The 22571-nt window shown below is 54.3% G+C and overlaps 2 protein-coding genes across 2 annotated transcripts; one reads left to right on the top strand and one right to left on the bottom strand.

The window, feature by feature from the left end:
• Positions 1 to 1737: 1737 nt before the first annotated feature.
• Positions 1738 to 3741, bottom strand: IUM83_03978 (Signal peptide peptidase 2B; the record flags this gene model as incomplete). Its single annotated transcript, XM_067928015.1, has 1 exon — positions 1738 to 3741. The coding sequence occupies one exon, from the start codon at positions 3739 to 3741 to the stop codon at positions 1738 to 1740; it is 2004 nt and encodes a 667-aa protein (XP_067793724.1).
• Positions 3742 to 16811: 13070 nt separating this feature from the next.
• IUM83_03977 (uroporphyrinogen decarboxylase) lies at positions 16812 to 17018 on the top strand (the record flags this gene model as incomplete). Its single annotated transcript, XM_067928014.1, has 1 exon — positions 16812 to 17018. The coding sequence occupies one exon, from the start codon at positions 16812 to 16814 to the stop codon at positions 17016 to 17018; it is 207 nt and encodes a 68-aa protein (XP_067793943.1).
• Positions 17019 to 22571: the final 5553 nt, after the last annotated feature.

The raw sequence follows: 22571 nt of genomic DNA, 5'->3' as shown, positions 1-22571 counted from the left end.
TAGACTGCGAGCTAGGGTGGTTTCAGGCATTTCCGCAATGAGGTATTTTGAAAAAATAGTATTAGGCATTTCGCACTTTCCCTTCACACACTACCTAATTTTGAGAGGCCTGCGTACCAGAACTGTTCACGATTACGCTATTTAGTTGCTCAGGTTTTAAGCTTTGCAGTCTCGAATACGTACAAAAACAGTCGTATAGTATTATATACAATAGAACATCCAAACTGTTTATTACTTCTTCCGTGTTCGCGTAAACAGCGTGGCTAAAATAATGATGATGTCGTGGCACGACACTCATAACGCGGCATGTCGACATTTCGCAGCTAAAAACGCCACTTCGCAATTTGCGTCCCAGGAACGTCGCGCCATCACCATTCTACCACTGAGCTGTAAGGCAATATGCGTACTAGCAGACTGCTATGGATCCTACTCGTGACTTTAGCTACTACAACCAGCGAAGCCGAGCGCCTAGAACCATGGGACACGAAGATGTTGACACCCGTACAGAAAGGCTGGCACAGCGACGACAGCAGATATCCAAGCGTCACCAGCTACCCGCCGCCTGATAGCATGGGAGAAGAGCGTGGCACGGTTCCTTTGAAAATCACGGCGTTGTTTGGCAAAATTAATAACAGACTTGGCAAGTTAAAACTCCGGTACGCAGATTTTCAGAAGAACAGGTTTATGACCAAGATGGAAACCATGTATCGAGGTGGCGCGACGCCCGAAAGCTTGCTGAGCGCTATGGGCCAACGAAGAAGCTTCGGCTCCAAGAAGATTTCAGGCAGTACTACAGGTGGAGAATTACCTGGAAGGAGCGCACGTATCCGAAGCCGGGCACTGTCAAGCGGACCCCCGTACTGGAGCGACATGGCTAGCAGCATCGGAGGAATTGGGTTGGTTCAATCTATAAAGACGTCATGCACCACCAAAGAATCCGCTACGAAAACGAGAAGCTGAATGTAACGTTGCTGGTTCTCAAGCACTGGTTCTGTCATGTTTCGCATTCAATCCGCTCCTTAGCGGACGAAGCACTTTACCGTTCCCGATCTACACAAATATATTACTCAAAAACTCGTCCTTGCCTTTTGGCCACGTCCAGAGAGGAGATTACTTGTCAGGGGTAAGTTATCACGGCTGCTCAAACGTTCCGAACGGATACTCACCCGTGCTCAGTGTGAACGCGGCACACAGCGGGTTCGCCACGGCCGTCTCATTGTACACGTACCCCCAGGTTTTACAAGTAGATACAGTATTGTGCGTCAATCACACTGTAAGCCGGCCTGTTGCGAGGCCTGCGTGAAAACGTCGCGGTAGTGCGACGTGCATAGCAGCACTGCCGGGAAATGGGAAATAAGTCACAAAGCAGGCGGAGTAGCATTAGCCTCGATATCCGTAATAAATGTGACCGTCATTGGTCATAATCAAGACAACAAAAAACCTCATTAAGGTTTTTAACCAGGTTGGCATCCAGCAAAATATTAAGTTGCACAATGACAAACATGACTTGGGGTTGCCGTAACGCTAATGTTGCCTAATGTAGCGTGAATGTAGCTGAATGTCGTTCGCACTACGAACTGCGAACTCGTCACCACTCCATCGATCATGACAAAGTCCAGCTGTTTGCCTAGCCTGATCCTCTGGGCTGCCATCACCCCTTCTCTTGGCCATTTAGCTCGGAAAAGTAAACGCTGATCGGAAGCAAACTCGAGATCAAACCTATACATTTTACTAACGTTATAAATCGTCACCGAGAAGTGGCTGCTGCTCTCCTTGTCGCTGAGCCTCCAGCTCTGCTGCTTCGAGAGTCGCGGTGTGGCATCTAGTCGGCCCTCGGAAGCATGCCGGGTCGTTCCACATGACCTCCAGCTCACCATTAATCTTGGCAAGGCTCAGTACGGTGATCAACATGGTTGGAACAACATACATCAATGCTGGCTGTCCAGCCACGACATTTCGAAGTATGATAGCCATGACATTCGCGACCATCAACCCAACTGCGTAGGCGCTTGTGGCTGCACAAAAGTAGCCACGAGAGAGCGGCTGGCCACAGCAATAGTCGTAGCGAATGCAAAACGCAACCAACAGGCCAGGAATGATAATATCTCCCAGTCCAAGTAGAGCCTCGCCTCCGTATACTGAGAATGCCAAAGGAACGCTTAGTACCATGGGCGTCGGTTGAACGGTAAAGTCACTTCCCTCAGCAGCCCCATCCTCGCTTCCCAATTGAGTACTTCCTCCACCTCCAGATGCCACGTCTACCATAACGTTGGAGCCGAAAATCAAGGGTGAGATGTAGACGAAAAACACATCGTAGATGAACGCAGCAGTCAGTAAGCTGGTGGCCACGCGCAGGTTCGGCAATCGTACGACGTCGATGAAGACGACGCAGACGGTCAGTGCCATTAAATCCTGGATGGGCCAGACCCACGGCTGGGTGCGCGCGAGGAACCAGCATAATCCCAGAGCTGGGGCGGACAACGTTACAAGAAAAAGCAGAGCGGCTTGGATATTGCTACTCACCGGAGACGCCATGCGGGCCACGAGTGGCAACGTGAATACGTGCGCCAGTGCTGCACTGGCACCGACCGCGAAAAGCACGCTGATCATGAGAGCCAGGTGTACATAATACAGCAACACCAATACGCAGGACGCGCCCACCAGAAAGTAGAGAGCGTGTTTGCTGCTGAGTTCCAGCCTGTCGTCTTCCATACTCACGTATTCGTTCGCTCCCGTTGTGGGCTCCACAATCGTGGATATCGAGCTACTCGACGGGCTGCGATCCAGTCTCCCAGCCAGAATGCGAGCCACTTTCTCGTACGAGAGCAGCCTCTCCTCGCTACAGGAATAATATGCCGCGCCCATGACCGTCAGAACTCCAAACAGCCACGTAAACGCCATTGACACGTTCCACGGCGACTCCTCCGTGTTGAACGCCCACACTAGCACGTCGGTGTCTCCAATCAAGCTCGCCGCGTCGTCGATCCTGTTCCCGTCCTGAAACGCAACCAGCAGTACAGGGATCGACATCTCCACTCCGCTCTCCACCTGCACCTCTCTCTTCGGCTGCATCTGCAGCCAGTTGCTCGTAAAGCAGCAGGCCTGGAAATGGTCCGCCGCAATGGCGTCCATCTTGCCCGTCAGCACACAAGTGCTAGTGACACAGGCCGGCTTGGACGAGCACGTCCAGGCGGAGAACGGGTCGGCTAGCTCCGGGAACATGGAGCTGTTGGTCGTCACCGTCTCTTCCCCGAGGGCGCAGTCGTAGTACGCGCCGTCGCCCCGCAGCTCCAGGCTCATAGCAGCGAATGCACCGGCGATCGAGTCCCGGATAATGACCAGCGAGGCGTCCGCCGACTCCGCCGCCGCGGCCTGTTGCTCCAGAGAGCACGAGACGCTGCGCGTGAGCAGCAGCGCCGCGCTCTTGGGTATATGGATCATGTCGTCGTCCACGGGCTTGACGCGCGCGCAGTCGGCCGTCATCTGGGCCTGCACGAGTCTCCGCGACTGGTCCGGCGTGGCGGCGGCCTCGTTCACCACGAGCTGCCCCGTGGCGCGCGAGTACGAGGACGAGGGCCACGACACGTGCGGCAGAGCGGCGCCGAAGGACGCGGCGGTCACTCGGAACTGTTGCGACGTGGCCGGCGCCAGCGTGCGCAGCTGCAGCACGTCGGCACAGCGCGCGTGGGTGGCGAGGCTCAGCAGGAGCAGCAGCAGCAGCAACAGCGCCCTCGCCGCCATCGTTCGTCTACAGCGGGACAGAAACCGACTGCCATTCCGCTTGCCCCGACCCTTAGCACCGGACTTCAACCAGCCCGGAATTCGGTTTCCAACGAACCGGTGTCGACTTTGGCCGACGCCAGTATGGCTAATTTCGGCCAATCGGATTCGTTCGGGAATTTTCGCCAATTTCAAAGGACGGTTTCGGGAAATTGTTGGCTCTAACGTTTGACCATCCACTTTTGAATTAAACCCATACGAGTTCATGAACGACTTCTCTATCTACTTATTGTGCTTGTGCTTATTTCAAACGATTAGATCTTTCATACAAACAATAGTTGCAATCCGAATAATAAATACTACAGTACATGTTTAGTTCACCAACGATCACACAGTCAATAGAGACCTTTCGAGCGGCAAGTTAACTACCATCACCATCACGTAAGTGTAAAAAAAGGCGCAAATCTCGTGATAACGCGGTGGAATCACGGCCCTGTTGAAGTAGCCTCTCTGGCCTGTTCCCAGAAGGTGATACATGTAAGCTTTAGGAGAAGCCGTCAAAAGACGACTTTTCCTAAAAACTACTCTCTCCTTCTCTACTCTCGTTCTCTCTACGCTAACCATAAGAGGTTATCCAAGCCTCAAGCGATGACTTCCCAAGTGTTATAGGGGCCGAGAATTTCGATGTGTGGAAGACCCACGTATGCGTAGCCCTCGACGGGAAACATCTACTTGGCTACGTGAAGAAGCCAGACTACGATGGCGTCTCCGAGGATGAAAGCGACGAGAGCAAAACCGACATGTTGTCCCGTGTCAGGGTACACGGGTGGCGTGCCAGGGGTCCGGGTGCCGGGCTCGTGTGGTGTCGACGTGGTGACCCGCGCCTAGGGTCATCTTTGAGCGGCGTGTGGAGGATGCGTCGCCGGTCCAAGTGGTGATATCTCTGTGTGAGGGGTCGACGTGATGGCCAGAGGGTGCTTTTGGACCGCTCAGGACGGGTGTCAAGCGCTACGGACCATGGTATACATACTTTTGCGGAGGGGTTGTCATGTCCGGAGCTGCGGACATGACAACGGCCCCAAGGACCTGCAAGGAGGGGCGCTGCCCTCAGAAGATCAAGCCTCTCCTCTATTCTGCTTTACTGATCAGTCGTGAACTTACCCTGTCAACAACAACCGAAACAACAAGGAAGCTTTTATTTTACGTTATCTGTTAGTCACTCGAGTCTCCTTCCGCCACCTCGCTCTTTCGTCCCGCACAAGACATCTACTCGCAAACAGCCACAGCGTACTTGAACTCGAAGGAGGCAGGGAGGCCCGCGACATCTGGTGGAGAAGCAGGGTACGCTGTAAGCTGGAGAAGGTTTTGTGCGGCACGACTGGGGACGACTTCTGGACCCTGATTGACGTGAGGAGCCCGATCCACTGGAAGCGTACCTATCAGTCGTGTGGAGCGACTTGGAGATTGACTGCTCGCGAGTGACCATGACGTACGGCGACACGAGAGAGCAAGAGGAGTCGACGAGTGAGGGATTTCACTCGCTCGGCTCGGGAGGTGGGAACCAACATCCGCCTCAGACGACTGCCCGTTCCGATTCTTCAAGTAGCGACGATGGCGAGACGGCCGACCCGAACGCGAGCGCCGTCTTCGTTATGACTTCCGCTCCTGCAACGACCGCGTCCTCGGTGATGACCTCTGCGACTACGTCGGCGGCGACGACCTCGACTGCGACCACCAACCAGGCCCGACCAACGATCCCCATCCCGGACATGACCACTCCTGCTGGCCTGGCGGCCGTTTGCGATGTCCTGCGGCGCACCGTCGAGATCACGAGCCGGCACGCGAGCTCGCCGGACCCGAACGTGGCAGCGGCAGCGTCGTGGTCGAACGTGACGCTGACTGGAGCGAACCCACCCGTGACGACGGCTGGAGCCACCGGACTGCCCAGCGTCTCTGTGCCTCTGGGGGCCGTCCCCTTGAGTGGGAGCGCGCCGGCAAGCGCCACCCTGACCGTCGTGACTGGGATCAGCGTGCCTGTGACGACTGGAGGAGCTACGATTTACGGAAGTGGCTGGGGAACGCAGTACCTGGTTCCGCCCGCTGGTTCGACAGCCCCTATCTGGGTTGGTGCTACTGGATCGATTGGGACAACACCTGCCCCGGCTCCGACGCCGGCCTCACAAGTTCGAACGGCCATCCCTTCATATGGTGGCTGCTCGCTTTGGGATCTGCCAGCTGCTGCAGGCGTGGGCTTCGCGACTTCGCCCGTTGGTGTCGGTGTCCCGAGCGCGGCGACGCCAGCGTCCGCGCTACCGTTTTGGTCGACTGCCGCCACTGGAGGTGCTCCGTCGACGAGTGCCACTCCGGTGACTTCGTACGGTGCCCCTGCAACGGTGCCCCTGAGCTTCGCGACCCCGACGCCTGGGTTCTCAGGCATGCCGACTCGCATCAAGAACGCTGTCAAGATGATCCTGCCGTTCTGTTCCGACAACGCCCCTCTGTGGACAAGGCGAATACGTTCTGGGACTCCTTCGTGAAGACCACTGGTGGCCTGGACGAGCAGCTGCGCCTGAGCGCGTTCCGTGAGTGCCTGAAGGGCAAGACTGCTGAAGACTGGTGGACCTACTCCAATATCGACAACTTTGAGACCTCACGCGTGAGATTCTACAACCAGTTCATCTGCTTGACTCCGTTCCAGATGATCGAGCGACTGAAGAACACGAAGCGTACCCGAAGGATGTCGGCCGAGGTCTGGGGCGACGTGATCCAGAGACTCTGTGACGAGGCTCAGTGCCTCGACCCGCGCATGAGATACCAGTACTTCTTGTGGGGCTTGAGGAACCGGGAGTGGAAGGCGGCGCTGAGCACGGCGATGGGCAACACCATCCCGCACGCCATTCCGGTCCTGCTTTACAAGAACATGCACATTCCCGTGGGACGACACGAACTTCGCTGACGATCCCCCGTCCAAGACTACCGAGAACTCGATGATGGCCCAAATGATGCAGATGCTTCAGCAGAACCAGGCCCTGATCCTTCGCCAACATCAAGAGCTGGCGAATGCTCAGCGGTCCTCTCGTCGCCAGGGGTACGCTGCTGCTGCGCATGGAGATCCCGCTGCTGCTGTTCTAGTACCAAGCGCCTCTGTGACTGCGCCTCCTGTTGTGCAACAAGTTCCGCTTCGTGGTATCCGCCAGGGTCCGGACATGTACACGCAGGACGGACGCACGGTGTGTGGTCGCTGCCACTTGCTTGGGTGCAGCAGGATCAACTGCCGTCGCTCCAACGCTACGTGTACGAAGTGCAACGTGCGCAGCCACGTCAATGGCGAGTGTGAGGCCCCTCAGCAGAATTGGAACAACAATTACGGAGGACGGAGTCCAGGTCGACAACAAGGAGAATCAAGGGCGTGCTGGGCCTGCAAGAGCACCGATCACTACGCTGCGCAGTGCCCGCTCATGAGGACTATCCAGCAGATGGCGACGCAAGAGACCCAAGGGAGTGCTCTGGCGCAAGGCCTGGCTCCTACCCATCAATGATGGGGGCATGAGGGAGGAGAGGGGAATGCCGCTCCTTCCTCTGGCCTGTGGAACGATACTGGGAGGTACGCTGTAGCCGCAGCGGTGAGGATGGGCGAGGAGGACCGCGGCGTACCTGTGACTGGAAGCGTGGCGGAGGCCGCGTATTATGACTATGAAACTGTGGAGATTGTAGTGAACATGAATGAACAACTGGAGGTATTATCAAGCGCCGAGGGGCTGGCGAGCCAAGGGCTTGCTGTGGAGCAAGTCGCTGTTGTGGAGAGACGAGAGGGCCTATGTCCTAATGTGGAAACTGTGAGTGAGGAGCCTGCGGGAGAGCAGCGCCACCCTGCTATATATGAACAAGACAACAATGAGACCCAACGTGATGAAGACACTGGAGACAATCGCACGCCAGGCGTGCTGGAGAACGAGAGCCCAAAGGGGCGAGACTTACTGGAGACAACGCTTCTGAGAGAAGAACCGGCTGCCCAGGGCAGCGAGGATGGAGAAGATACCTGCAAAACTGAAGACGAGAGCGTGTGCCTGGGACTGAGGTGTCGCTGCCGCGAGTCTTTGCCGGTCAGAGTCGAGGGCATTAACTTTGAACTGAGGACAGGAACTAACAACTGCGAAACTGAACTATTTATGGAGCGAGAGCAGCTCCCCGGCGATACTGGACTTCCTGTGGATGTGATGAACGAATCAAACGACTCTGATGACGGCGATGACCCGTTGAAGGCTGCGAGCCCTGACACCCCTGGCGACACAACTGGGACTGCTGTGGAAGCAGAACTGCTACCAAGGAACGATGACCTTAATGCCGTTATTGTTACGCCTACTAGCGAAACCCTATCTGGACCTGGAGATGAATCTATTAGGGAGGATGATGCGGGATCTCCTCCTCCCTTTGCGAGACCATTTTGTGTTGGCGAATTGGACGCCCTCGAGCGTGGCGCTCCCCCTGTGCTGGCTGAACAGAAAGAAGAATACGATAAGGAGATTGAGGAGCGCCTGTCTCCGCTGGATGAGAGAGAATTGGAGAAGAAGGTGGCCGCGAATGCTGCGCGCGCCAAGGAACCTACACTTGCGGAGCTGAGCGAGGTGCTCGGCTTGCCTGAAGAAACATTGGAGAGGAACCGCGAGTCCTCGCCAGGCGTCTTGTCGTCCCCGGAGTACTGGACCGACTGGTACCGGAGGACGCTGGCAGCGTCGGAGGAAGCGAGGCGTGCCAACCGGGACTTCCGTGAAACCCGTACCGTTCACGAGGGAGAGACCCCAGTCGGTGCAGTGCTACGGACTGCCTCGGATGACCGCGATGTAGGCGGCGGGGTCGATGTCGTCGGTGACGAGCTTCTCGCTGTCGTCAGTCCCCGCGTGCCTGCTGTGGCCACCGTGACGAACGAGAGCGTAGTGGCCATGAACATCTGCGTGCCGAGCGCCGAGGACTGAGTCTCCGCGGAGACCAAGCAAGTCATGGAATCTGTGCGACTGCCCCCGCAACTGCGCGCGCTGGTACGGGCTCTAGCGTACTCACTAGTATTGAGCGAGGAGGGCGCGATCCATTGCAAGCCGTGTCATGGACTTGAAACGTGTCGAGCGAAAGAGGAGAGCTCCTCGTCCAACCGGTGCCTTTTGGGAAGGAAGAAAACGAGCCCAGGGTTCGTGCGATGGTGGTTGACCTGGCTGGAGTGCTAGGCGATATTGTAATGAAGGCCGTGGTGGCCGAGGTACTAGAACTGTACGACAACGAGGCTCCGCTGATGCGAGCCAAGCGGTCCGAGCGACCAAGGCCGTGTGATTGCCGCCTCTCAGATGGCCGCACTTTTCCGCGGTGGCGACATGTTTACTTCGACTATTCATCCCTGTTCCCGGAGCGCTCTGAAGCGCTGGGGAACCACGTGTCTTATGTGGAGAACGCAGACGATATTATGCACTACGTGAGCGTTGTGAAGGACGACGACTACAATGTGTACCACCAGGTACCAGGCCTCGTCGAGACCGACGACGTACCCGAAGAAGAGGACGACCCCGGACCCGTGCCTGAAGGCAAGCGTGTGATTTGCTCTGTGGGAGGAGTGGAAGCCGTCTCGGCCGGCCACTTTGACAACTTGCCGGCTGAGTTGCTTATCGATTCGGGAGCTGTGGCTAGCCTGGTGGACTCACGTGTCTTGGTGAGGCTAGGCCTCTCGGAGGTGCCCCTTCGAACATATACCGGCAGTCTGAACGGCCTCTCCGGACACAAGTTGCGCAATCAAGGGTGAGGTTGACTTGCCCCTGCGCCTCGGATCGCTCGAGAAGCTGCGAGTGTTCGCAGTTGTTGATCACCTACATGTGGATGCCATCGTGGGCACGGACACGCTCAAGGCGTTCCGCGCCGTCATCGACCTGGACGAGAGCATCATGACCCTGAAAGATTCGGGCGAGACGATTCCCCTGGGGATGCCGAGAGTCGAGGAGGCCTACGTGTCGAGGGTTGCATCGACGATACGCCTACGCCCGGGCGGCCAGGCGTTAGTGGTGTCGAGCCTCGTCGGCAAGGCGCCGGAGAACATGGCGGTGCTGGTCGAGGGCTTGCCCGAGCTGGACCCCATGCTGAAGGTGGCAAGGACAATCTGTACGGTCAACGAGGGCCAGACGCTCGTGGAGATTTGCAACACGTCTACTGAAGAGCTAGTGGTCAAGAAAGGAGTCGCTCTGGCAGTCGCCACTGTCATTCCCAAGGCGGCGTTCAGCGCCGTGCACTCCTCGAAGGCGTCAGTGACCACCTCGACCAGGTGGATCGACTCTGTCATCGGGGCGACCATGGCAGCCTTGGCGGACGCATACGAGGCTGAGTTGGAAGCCGGCTTCGCGAACTCTAAGCTCAGCAAGGAGCAACAGATGCTGATGCGAGACGTACTTGGTGTGGACGGCCTTTCGCGACTGCACGCCGATACGATCTGTGCTCTTACTATGGTCGAAGTGCTCAGTCCGGAATCCGCGGAATCTCTGGGTGATCTCAGCAAAGTCGGGGAGATCCCGTAACAACGCGACCCAAGGCCGCCAAGGCCAAGACCCTGCGAGGCCCCGCCAGCGCTCTGGACGACGCAATTCAGGCGGCTCTTGACGAAGTCGGGGAGTCCCCGGCCCTGAGTAAGCCGGTCGCTGGACCCGGTGACCACGGCGACGCTTCCCCTGCCTCTGAAGCTCCTGATAAATCTGACTCTGCTGAAGGCCACCGCCCGGAGGAAGACCACCAGGCCGTCTCACCCGTGGACGTCTTTGGGCTTGACCGAGCACGGTTCGTTGAGGAGCAAGGACGTACCCCTTGGATACGAGCCCTAGTGGCGTTCCTGGAACACGGCGCCTTGGCGCTCAACGGTCAACTGCGGGTAAAGGTACTCTAGATGGCCCCTCATTATGCCATGAGGAACGGGATGCTCATGAGACGTGTGCACCTGAAGGCTCGCGGCGGACACGCCCTGTGCCGGTCATTCCACTGCCATTTATCGAAACGGTACTCCATTACTGTCACTCCGACGTATTCGCTGCCCACGTAGGACAGTCAAAGACCCTGGACAAAGTACGGAAGCACGCATATTGGCATGGCTGGAAGCGCGACGTGGCTGAGTACGTGCGGGCTTGCACGGTGTGTGGCAGTGGGAAGGGGTACCGCCCTTGGAAAAACGGCTTGATGCAAAGGATGCCAGTGCACGAATTGGCTGGGCCATTTTCTCTGTTGGTGGTCGACGCTATCGGACCGCTAGTTACTACGCCTAGAGGACACAAGTACATTCTGGTCTTCGCTGACTATTTCACGCGATGGGTTGAGGAATCCCTGTGGAAGCCCTTGATACTCTTACGTTCGTCAAGATCATGATCGATGAGTCCTCTGTCGGCACGGTGTGCCGGAACGCTTGCTGAGCGACCGTGGCTCTAACTTCATTTCGGAAGTGGCTAAGTCATTCTACGAGACCTTGGGGATCAAGAAACTCTTCGGAGCCGTCTACCACCCGCAAACGCAGGGGTTGGTAGAGCGGTTCAACGGGACTCTGATTGGAATGCTACGGATGTGAGGCTCAAACTGACTGGGATCTATATTTGCCTCGCGTGTTGTTTGCATATCGCACATCATACCATGAAGCTCTCGGCGATTCTCCCTTTTTCAGCTTATACGGCAGTGACCCCGTGCTGCCCCTGGACTTGGCGTTCTTGAACACGAAAAATGACTGGAAGAGCAACGAGGTGGCCGGGTACCGCCGGCGCCTCTTTCTGTCGATGCGCGACACTCGCCGGCTTGTGGAGCGGCAACTACTGAAAGCCCAGGACCGTCATGCGCACCGCCGTGAAGACCAAGTCGCTGTTGAGTTCCGAGAGGGCGATGCTGTGTGGGTTTACCAATACTTCAGAGCTCGCCGAGGCGAGAGGAAGACGAAGAAGCTAACCTTCTCCTGGCACGGTCCCTACCGCGTGGTGGGCCGTCTCGGCGACAACACTTACAAAATTGGTATTCCGAACCACCCCGACCGAGTGGTGTCTGTCAATGTGAACCGTCTGAAGAAGTTTGCGGGGCGGTGGAGTAGACCGTTCCTCATCGAAGTGCCTGATGGAGTCACAAGCGAGCCCTCCGCCGACGATGCAGGACCTTTGACTGTCGACGACCTATCTACTACAAGTTTCGTGGAACGCCTGACGCTAGGCGGCGAGGAGACAGCGTTCTCTGGGGTCTCAAACCCCATCGTGGAGATTTTGGACAAACGAGTGAAGGGACGACAGCAGCAATACCTGGTGTTAACGGCTTCATACGAAACTTGCTGGCGGTCTACCACTCCTCTACTACCTGACTATTCCGTCCTCATCGATGCTTTTGAAGACGAACAACGTAAGGCCAAAGGTTGGTTCGAGCTGCGAAAAAGCGCTCGCCTTGCGGAGGCGAATGCAACGGCGGATGAGGACGAGTTCCTCTTCTAGCCGTGACAATGGATAATGACGATGACTCTCGAGGCTGGCTGTGCCTGTCGTCGTCTACTTTCTCTTTTCTTTTTCTTTTCTCAACTTTATCTCATTTGGAATCTGGAGAGCGCGGCTGTTTCCGCGCCTGCATGTTGGTTTACTACTTCTTCGCGACTATCTGATGAACACGGAGCTACTCTCATATCGGCAGAGGCAGGTTATACTTTGAAATCACTTAACACTCGAGATCGGAATGGCTACTCCTACTGCAACGCGACCTACATCTACCCTCTTCCCGACCACAGAGTACCAACCAGTGAAGACATTCGTGCCCGACCGCCCGCTGCTATCTCGGCTAACTTCGTGCTGCCGATGAACACGCCGCTGCCCTGCGGCTGGAGCTCGCCCAGCACCTGGAGGTTCGGCGGGGACGCCGAACGCAAAGTCCGGGAGAATGTCCCGTATCAGGGTACACGGGTGGCGTGCCAGGGGTCCGGGTGCCGGGCTCGTGTGGTGTCGACGTGGTGACCTGCGCCTAGGGTCATCTTTGAGCGGCGTGTAGAGGATGCGTCGCCGGTCCAATTAATGTCCCGTGTCACGGTACACGGGTGGCGTGCCAAGGGTCCGGGTGCCGGGCCCCCCACTCCCTGCCTCCTTCGAGTTCGAGTACGCTGTGGCTGTTTGCGAGTAGATGTCTTGTGCGGGACGAAAGAGCGAGGTGGCGGAAGGAGACTCGAGTGACTAACAGATAACGTAAAATAAAAGCTTCCTTGTTGTTTCGGTTGTTGTTGACAGGGTAAGTTCACGACTGATCAGTAAAGCAGAATAGAGGAGAGGCTTGATCTTCTGAGGGCAGCGCCCCTCCTTGCAGGTCCTTGGGGTCGTTGTCATGTCCGCAGCTCCGGACATGACAACCCCTCCGCAAAAGTATGTATACCATGGTCCGTAGCGCTTGACACCCGTCCTGAGCGGTCCAAAAGCACCCTCTGGCCATCACGTCGACCCCTCACACAGAGATATCACCACTTGGACCGGCGACGCATCCTCCACACGCCGCTCAAAGATGACCCTAGGCGCGGGTCACCACGTCGACACCACACGAGCCCGGCACCCGGATACCTGGCACGCCACCCGTGTACCCTGATACGGGACAATGTCCGACATCGACAATGCCCCGAACGCTATGCCGTCGGAGCAGCTCGGGGTCGACTCAGATGCTGTGGGCTACGACTATACCAACGAGGAGCTCTAGCCACCATCCGACTCTGATGAAGAATCTGGCGGAGCTTCCGTCAGCTAAATGACCCCCCCCCATGTTTACACTGTAGAGACCGCGGACTCCGAGCAGTCCTTATGAAGGTTAAGAGCTAGCCAATGTTCGATGTCACTGGACGCATAGGCAGCTGCAGCTGCCCATCATGGAGAACGTTCGACCGGGTCATGTGGTCGTTGCACACTTGTAGCCGTATTCGTGGCGACGTTAGCGCGCGCATCAGCCACTTTGGTAAAATCTCGTAAATGATTTTGCCAAGAAATAACTCCCATCGTGTCGACTAACCTGCGACATTGCCAATAGATTGACCTGAGGTGGGCCGCCAGCGGCGAATGTCGCCGCTCGTGCTATCGCCAACGACGTGTAACGGTGCCCCGTGGTACCGTTTGCACGCTCGTAGGTCAGAGAGAAGACCCATATTTTTAGCGAGATTGTTGGTTGTTGTCTTGGGCGCATATGATATGCTAATTATCCAGCACACACGAAAGTCAACGGCGGACGCTCCAATTCTAATCACTACCGCCCCACTCCCACCAGGGACCGGGCTACCTCTGGAACCTCCATCGAAAAACAAGAGGTAAGGCGGTGTGCTGCCGACCAGGCAAAAGGTTGGGAAGTCAAAGCCCGTCGTCAAAGCCCTTCCTAGGATCATTGCAGCGCTACGCATCACAATATCATGCACTCCACGACGTAAATGCAAGTGGACCGTGTCGTACCCGTGTCTAAGTCGCATCGCAAATCGCGTAGTGCTACTCTGACGTGACCGTGTTGAGAGAGTCAAATAATGCTAACCGCCATCGCCACACCGCATGGAAATATAAGACCGCCCCGATTCTCCAGCAACTCTCTGCGCCCTTGTCAATGCACTCTGCAAGGATAACCTCATCACTTTGAGGTTTATCCGAGCGCAACCTCTGGGCAATTGTAGTGGGCCTACTTTGGATCACTACTTAAGCTTACACGTTGCGCTACGTGTATGAGGAAGCGGTAGGTTAGTTTTAATTAGAATAAATATACTTGAGTCCTCAAGAATAATTTAAACTAAATAAAGAAACCGCACTAATTAGATTAGGGTAAAATGAGAACCGTATTGTTTGTAATTGATCATCCTCCTAAATCTACTAAAACTGTTTATCATCTATGAAAGGGGCAGCCAGAGCCCCGCCAATATGCACGTCTCTAATTGGTAGAAAGCAGCATCTTTCTACCAATAGGATCTTTGGGTAGGTGTGGACCACTCATTGTGGTGGCCCACTTCAAATGTAGCAATTGGTGTGACTTACACCAAGGTGAGGAAGTATCTAAAACTTTAACAGATATTTATCTGTTAAAATCTCAAGTGGCTTGAAGCCACTCCGTTTCAGCAATTTCCCTTAATCGTGCAGGAACCGCTGGTAAAGGCAATCCAACAATGGACAGTTCGGCTTTGTCCTTGTGGAGGCCAGCTGAAGTCCATTGATGTAAGAACGTCCACCTGAATTCGACAGCAGCCGGGTAGTTCCAAAATCGTGATGCATATCTACAGTCGAGTGCCGAATACAGGTACTATGTGGGTATCCAATTCGACCATTAGTCTTGTCGTACTTTGAAAACGCATGAGACTTCAGGCAATACAATATCTGCTCACCCCAAGCCACAAGTCCGATCTCCCGGCGTATGCATTTCCAATCTAATTTTGATATCCCCTCCGAAGCCTGTGCGCTCTGTCCTGCCCATCGAGCTCGCCGGATAGCAATCTAGCGATATCCTTTCTTCCGAGATGATGTAGCAAGTTTCTTCTAGTAATGCCGGCGCGAAGCTGGCCACTTCTTTTTCCCGAACCACATGCTTACCAAGCGTGACTCGGACACCTCGCTCAAGCGCAAGAAGCTGCCTGTCAATCGCCCATTCGACCGCACCCAAGCGTGCCAAGAACGCAAACGTGATACGGACGAGAAGCCTCAGACCCTGCACCGGCGCGAACGACGCCGGCAAGAAGCCAAGACCAAAGATTTATTGATGATAACCATGTACAACACTCACGTCCGCCTGGTAAAGAATCTCACGACATCACGATATCTTTCAGTTCATCTGTCAGAAGTATGAAGGTGCCGCATTCCACGGAGACCCCTACTTCATCCAACACTACTTGATGTAAATCAGGTAAGAAGAAGGATCGGACATGACTGAGTTTTCCCTGTAACTCGAAAACGCGGTTAAAGCCGCGCAAGAAGCCACCGATTCGGTGGTGACAGAATCGCAAAATTCAATCTATCTTTTTCATTTCAATATCCAAATCGCGATACATGATCTGTGCATTTGGAGGACCAGCGGAAGTATATCCGTATGAAGATCTGAAGCAAACATTTTCGGCAATGTTCGCGACATCCAGGCCCTAGAGCGTCCAATGGGACACCTGACTAGCGCCACCAAGAACGATTGTGCTCCAGTGGCTACAGAACCGCCTGTCCTCCAAGATCAAGACCCCAGCGGTAACGATGTCTACTCCTACTGTGAACTAAGGCCGTAGCAACAGTAACGGCAGCAACAACCACGGGGACAAGAACCATAGTGGTGGCCGACACAAAACCAGCAATGGTTGCACGTATCAAAACCGTGATCACGACAAGAACTGTCCGCTGGACTCTGATTCGGTCGAGATGTCGACAATGGTGCCAAACACAAGTTTTCCATTAGCAGCACCATGATGCGGGCCTGGTTGCCGTAGCTACAACGGTCAACCCTCCTGTCAGTCTGTCAACTCAAGCCTACATTCAACTGGATCCCACCTGGACCATCGACCCTGGATGTACGCGCCATCTGACGCACGAATCCCAGTGGTTTGCTGATATCGCAGCTAGTGGTGGCTCGATCACTGTTGATGATAACAATGAAATCCCAATCGAAGGCATTGGACGAGTTGAGCCGGCACTCATTGACTCCAAAGGCAACCGGAAACGCTCACCCTTCATGATTATATGTGCTGCATTGTAACCTGTTATCGGTACCAGCAGCGGTGATCCTCGCCAATCGTTTCAGCGTTGATCGCAAGTAATGTGCTATGCGAAGTGACTAGCACCCAGCGCTAAAACGGATGGACGAACCCCGTATGAACTTTGACATCGCCGTATCCCATCTCTAACCTATATGTTGTGGTTTCGAATAAGCACCAAACTTTAACATTGTGGTGTAGTGCCATAATTCGGTGACCAGTAATTCGGTGACCAGTATGTGACCAGACACCGAATTCCGATGGCATCAGCCTGAACGAGCGAAGGCGGTTCAAATTCAGAGCGGTCCAGCGTTGCAGAGTCAGAGATACCACGGTAGTAGTCAGGCATCTCAGAGTGGGCGGTCTCAAGACGGAGACCCCCGAGTCTCCGATGGTGTGCTTGTGCAAGGACACACAGTACGCCATCGAGAAGCTCGTCGCCACCAAGTGCGGCTGCATCGGTCTGGACAGGCAGTCCGACCCTGTCGAGGTGCGTCAGCTTGCTCGCGGCCGCGTCTCGCTGCAGGGCTACATGGACTCGAGCGTCAGTTACGTGTCGACGCGGTCCGGTTTTTCAGCGTGGGAGCGGTCACGGTAATTCCCGCCGAGTTCCGTTGTCGGCGAAAGTGTTTCAAAGTCAGAGCGATCCGGTGTTGCAACATAAGAGCGGATACGGTAGTTCTCACTGCGTCGAGAAGGCAACCCGAATCACAAAATAGTTACATAGGGACTCAGTGAGGGGTCAGTTGAGATCCGAACCCCCTTCATTCCATTAGGTATTTGTATAGGACATAGGGAATAATAGATAGAGCCCTAGCGGCACTCCAGGGGGATAACAAACAAACCGAGCAGAATTTTCTACGTCCGAGACAAGCGTACACAGTCCGGCAAGTCCCTGCGCGGGGTGGATTATGTCTGTCGTCAACACTCGAGAGGCATAGCTTATTGGGTGCTGACAGGTAGCGCCAAAAGTGATGTCGACACGAGAAGGGCAAGGAACTCGCTGAGGGCGCCAAGGACAATTCTCGCCGAGTCTGCGAGCCAGCACGCCGGATAGCCCTGGTACTGTGACACTTCTAGCCGAGAAGCCTTTGCTCTCTGTTGCTCGTAAAAGCGCTCGTGAGCCGTCGTCTATCCTTTGGTGGAGTGTGTGGAACGGGAGTCAGTGAGCTCAGCTGCTTTCCGGAGGATCGACTGGCTTGGTTGCATGGTCTCGGCGAGGACCGCCACCGTTGTCCCGGAAGGGCCGAACCGCTGGAGACAACCTAGGGCTGGCCAATAAGAGCCAACTTGCTCGACGATTGTTGTGTCTGTTACAAGGACTAACATGTGCGTTCTGCTACACCACAACATTCAGATCAGAGTTTCTAATCTAGTTCGAAACAGATGCATGAATTACAGGAACTTGATATGTGCAAAGTGTAGTAAGAACGAGAGCGTTGGTTGAGCTTCAGCGGCAACTAGCGCTGTAGGAAAAGAGAACTCAACCGGGTGAAGAACTGGAGACGCCTCACTTTCACATTTCGACGGTCAACTACCTACAACGGTGGCCCCACCGCTCAAGACAACAACACTATATGAAGGTGTTTGGATGCAGTGGATATGTACACATAACGGAGCAATATCGAGACAACCTCGATGCTCGAGCACGACTGCGTATGTTCCTAGGCATGTACGATCACAAATAGGGTATCGCTTGAGGGATATCAACGCACGTGCGAGTGTCTATAGCCGTGATGCAGTTTTAACGAGGACGTCTGGAAGCCTCGACATCTACGCCAGATCCAGCACGTGACGTGCAAATGTATAACTTATATCACAACCTGAGACTTCAACGGCTCCAACTGCAGAACGTGAATATGCAACATTTTCTAATTTTGGACGCGAGGCTGTACCGACGTTTTCTGAACCCGCTGCTCCACGCAGACCACCTACATTCATGAGGCCTCTTGATCAGAAAGAAATTCACTACTCATTCAGAACGGAGATTACATTGAATTCCGCCTTGGCCTCGTATATATGCGACCCCAAGTCGCAGCCAAAGATTCGGACGTAGCCCTCACTGCTGCGGAAGATCTACAGGAACAACGTGGAAAGTTACTGTACGCATTCCTAGCTAATCGGTATGTGACCTACTTACCGAGCGGCAGTGAAGTCGGTTCATGCTCCTAAGTGGAGAAAAGCAGCCAAATCGGAATATAATTCTTTGTGGAAAATAACACTTATGTATTGGTAACCCCTCTCAAAGACAGGAAGATTCTAATCCGCCGATGGGTCTTTGTTGTAAAGTATGCCGACACCGATGAAATGGACCGCTTCAAAGCAGTTATAGTGATCAAAGTATTCCTTCAGGAACTTGGCATTGACTATAACAAATTTTCTTCACCCGTTATCAGAATGGATGTCCTCAGACTTACTTGGTCTCGATGTCCATCAAATGGATGTCAAACCGGTGTTTCTTAAAGGCTTTCTGGAAGAGGAGATCTACATGGCTCAACCGGAAGGTTTTCACATCCCAGGCAAGGAGGACATTGTATATAATCTCCTGAAGAGCCTTTACGGGTTAAAACCGGCTCCTAGAGTCTGGTACCAAAGGTTGCCTGCTTTTCTTGACGATCTTCGGTTCCAAAACCTCAAGGACAGTCGTATTTTTAAACACGCGGCTGACAGAATTACTTGCTATACCGTAGTGTACGTGTACGACCTATTGATCGTCGCACCTACACCAGCCCTCGTGAGCGAGCTGAAATCAGCCATGAAGAGGAGGTTCTTCGTGACATATTTAGGGAAGGTGAAGTATTTACTCGGCTCGTCCGTTCAATGTGACCGTATCGACCGAACGAGATTTATCCACCAACACGTATACGCTACGAAGGTCCTGTCGATGCCACTGGTGAGAGTGGCACGAATCCGAGTCAGAGCTGATGGCTCGAGGCAGCGCTGATGACCCGAGGTGCTCTGTAGGTACAGGTAGGACGAGGGTAAGCAGGTCAGTGGGAAAACTCAGCGGTAACTCAGTCCTAAATTCACCACCTTTACAACAGGTTAACAGCCTCTCTTGCTTGTTGAGCAAACGGAGATGTCCTCGCACAGATCGAACGAATTCGAAGAAGTTGACGGTGAGCCTGAACCGCGAACGGAAGAAGACGGGGAAGCTGACCAAGGTGGGGATGCCGGCCAAGGGGGACAAGCCGATCAAGCCACCGTGGAGATCGCAAGTGAACCTAAACCGAAGTTCAACGTCACGCTCGTCAACATTGAGAACTTCTCGGGTGCGATACGGGATGGCTACCTTGATGCTGGTGATCACGGATGGTTTGGGCGTCTACAAGTGCAAATTGAGGATGCACAAACTCTCAATAGGCGTACGTGCCCGGGACCGGTCAAGTGCAGCGTCCTTTCCAACCATCTCACGGGAACGCCAAGTACCTGGTTCATTTGGAACCGCAGCACGCTTCCGCGGGATCCTTTCCGCGATTTTGGGCGTGCATTCCTCCGAAAGTTTCGCCGTCGTCTCTCCGTGCAACGCCAAGTCGTCTTGCTAGCGTCTACTACCAAGCTCCCTCACGAGTCATACGATGAGTACGCGCACCGATTGTCACAAATCGCGACTGGACTGAATCATGGAAGAGTGAATGACTACACTGAGCAACAGGCCCTCAGTACGTTCGTTCAACTGACATACCCTCGCTATCGTGATACTCGGCTTGCCTAGATTGACGTGGAGGCGGACGATGCGTCTGGCGAGATCGAGAAAACAATCAATTTACTCAATCGGCTCGGACGGCCGTGTGAAGAACCGTCGTTATGATACAGCTTCTGAAGGCACCGATCACGGCAAGCGGTTGTGCACAGGACACGCAGCTCTTGCAGCCACCAGTAACTAGAAGAAGCCACGCGACCGATGGGATTTCAGCAACGCTCTGTGTAAGATTTGTGACCAGCGCGGGCATACAACCAACTATCATGACCACCACGTAGCCGAGCAGCAGCGCAAGCAGTCCACCAATCAAACCGCCGGACACGCCGCAGCCGCAGTGCAGTCCTCTGATGAAGAATGAGGGCGCGGGGTGTCGACAGATACCGCGCCCAAACCATTCGATCCCGGCAAGACTATTGTGGAACACGTTGTTGACTCTGGTGCTTCATTTCACATGGCTGGAATTCGAGAAGCTCTTCTGAACATTGCGCCTTGTGATGGTCACACCGTTCAAATGGCTGATGGGCGTATTGTTGTAGGAACAGAAGCTGGTGACCTCAATATAGCCGACGGCCCTCTTGGTATTGTACACAACGTGGTCTACATACCGTCACTCGCTCAAACGTTCCTCTCCGTATCGGTGCTTACAGCAGATGGATACAAGTGTGATTTCGGTGATAACGGATGTACCGTGTACGGACCAGCTATCTTTCGGAGCACTATGTGTGATGGAGTGTACGTGAACACAAAGACGATTGCAAGTGGGTTAGCAGCGACATCGCTCACAGTAACTTTCCCGACAGTAGCAACAGATTCACTTAAAGACTGGCATCGCCGTTTGGGTCATTGGCATTATCAAGCAATACTGGACATGGAACGTGGTGGCCTCGTCCAAGGACTCCGCATCAAAGGTTCGAAGACATTGTCCATGTACCCATGTGAAGTGTGTGCACTTGGAAAAGGTCACAGCAGAGGAGCACCCCGACGCACCCTTCGAACACAAGAAGAAAAAGATCGCATCTGTCACGGTGACCTGACAGTTCCGTTCCAGCGTAGTATTCACGGCCATCGCCACAACATGGCAGTGAAGTGGAACAACTATACCCATGTCTACTTTCTCAAAGCGAAACGTGAAGCCGTGGCGAAGTTTCGGCATTACATTCATTTGGTGAAACGACGAAATGGCGACGCTGATGTTTGTGTGCTTCGCACGGATAATGACGGCGAATTCATTGACAAAGCTTTTGACGACCTGGGTGACGACGAAGGCATTGAACGACATTATTCGGAGCCGGATAAACACTTCCAGAACGGAGTTGCTGAACGGGCTGACCGCACGTTGGCGGACATGACTCGCTGTTTATTATTGCAGGCAATCGTCCGTCATAATCGGTAGGAATATTCTGTTCGTATTACTGTCTACATGTGCAATCGCGTAGTCACGCGCAACAACCCGGGCACTACGCCGTACACTCGATATCACGGTAGTCGTCCAGAACTTTGTGATTTGCACGCATTTGGTGAGCGCATCGTTGTCCAACTCAAGCCGACACAGCGGAGCACAAAGTTTAAGTTTCTACCCACTGCACAATGTGGGATTTACGTTGGGCCTGATCACCAGCGGAAAGGATACTTTGTCTACATCCGGGAAGGTGGATCTCGGATTGTTCACAGTTGCGACGTCGCATTCATGGGCCGGCAGCTACGGCCTCCTAGACCATCAACATCTCTCGACCATTTGGCCATTTCACCGGACACACCTGACCGCTCGTTTGACACGGACGTTTTGTCGTCGAGCAGCTCGATGCGGGGAAGTGACCAAGCAGAACCTCAGCCGACAACTGTGGTGCCCCGAAGTGCAAATCCGAACCTCACTCAACGTCGTCGATCGGTACGGATAGCTGAAAAAACCGCCGGATCTGCGTTTTTAGGGCTGGGAGAAGTAATTCAAGAGCCAATGACATTGAAAGAAGCCACAAAATCCCCGCAGTGGCCGCTGTGGAAAAAGGCTATCGAGGACGAGATCGAGGCGCTCCGTGCCAATGGGACATTCACGGTTGTGACTCACCCGGCTGACGCCCATGGAGTCGGATCGACTATAAACTTTAGGCTAAAGCGCCAGGAAAACGGTTCAATTGATCGGTTCCGAGCTCCGGTTTGCGCGGAAAGATGTGGCCAGATATTCCTGCTCGATTATATCGAGACATATGTTCCTGTTGTAACACTAATCGCTATTCGTGTATTTCTAGCAGAATGCAATCACAGAGGATGGCACGTTCGTCAAGGAGTTATTCCCACAGCCTATGTTAAGGCAGGACTGCGGGCGATCATTTACGTCGAGGAACCGAGTGGATTCGAAGAAGGAGAACCCGGACAAGTCTGGTTGCTCGGCAAAGCACTGTATGGTCTGAAGTAGTCTGGACGTGAATGAAACGCTGAGCTCAAATCGTT

The sequence above is a fragment of the Phytophthora cinnamomi genome (assembly GCF_018691715.1).
Source record: "Phytophthora cinnamomi strain GKB4 chromosome Unknown Contig27, whole genome shotgun sequence".
NCBI classification, from domain to species: Eukaryota; Oomycota; class Peronosporomycetes; order Peronosporales; family Peronosporaceae; genus Phytophthora; species Phytophthora cinnamomi.
Note: the sequence above shows the minus strand (reverse complement) of the source record. Positions and strands in the feature narration are given on the sequence as shown.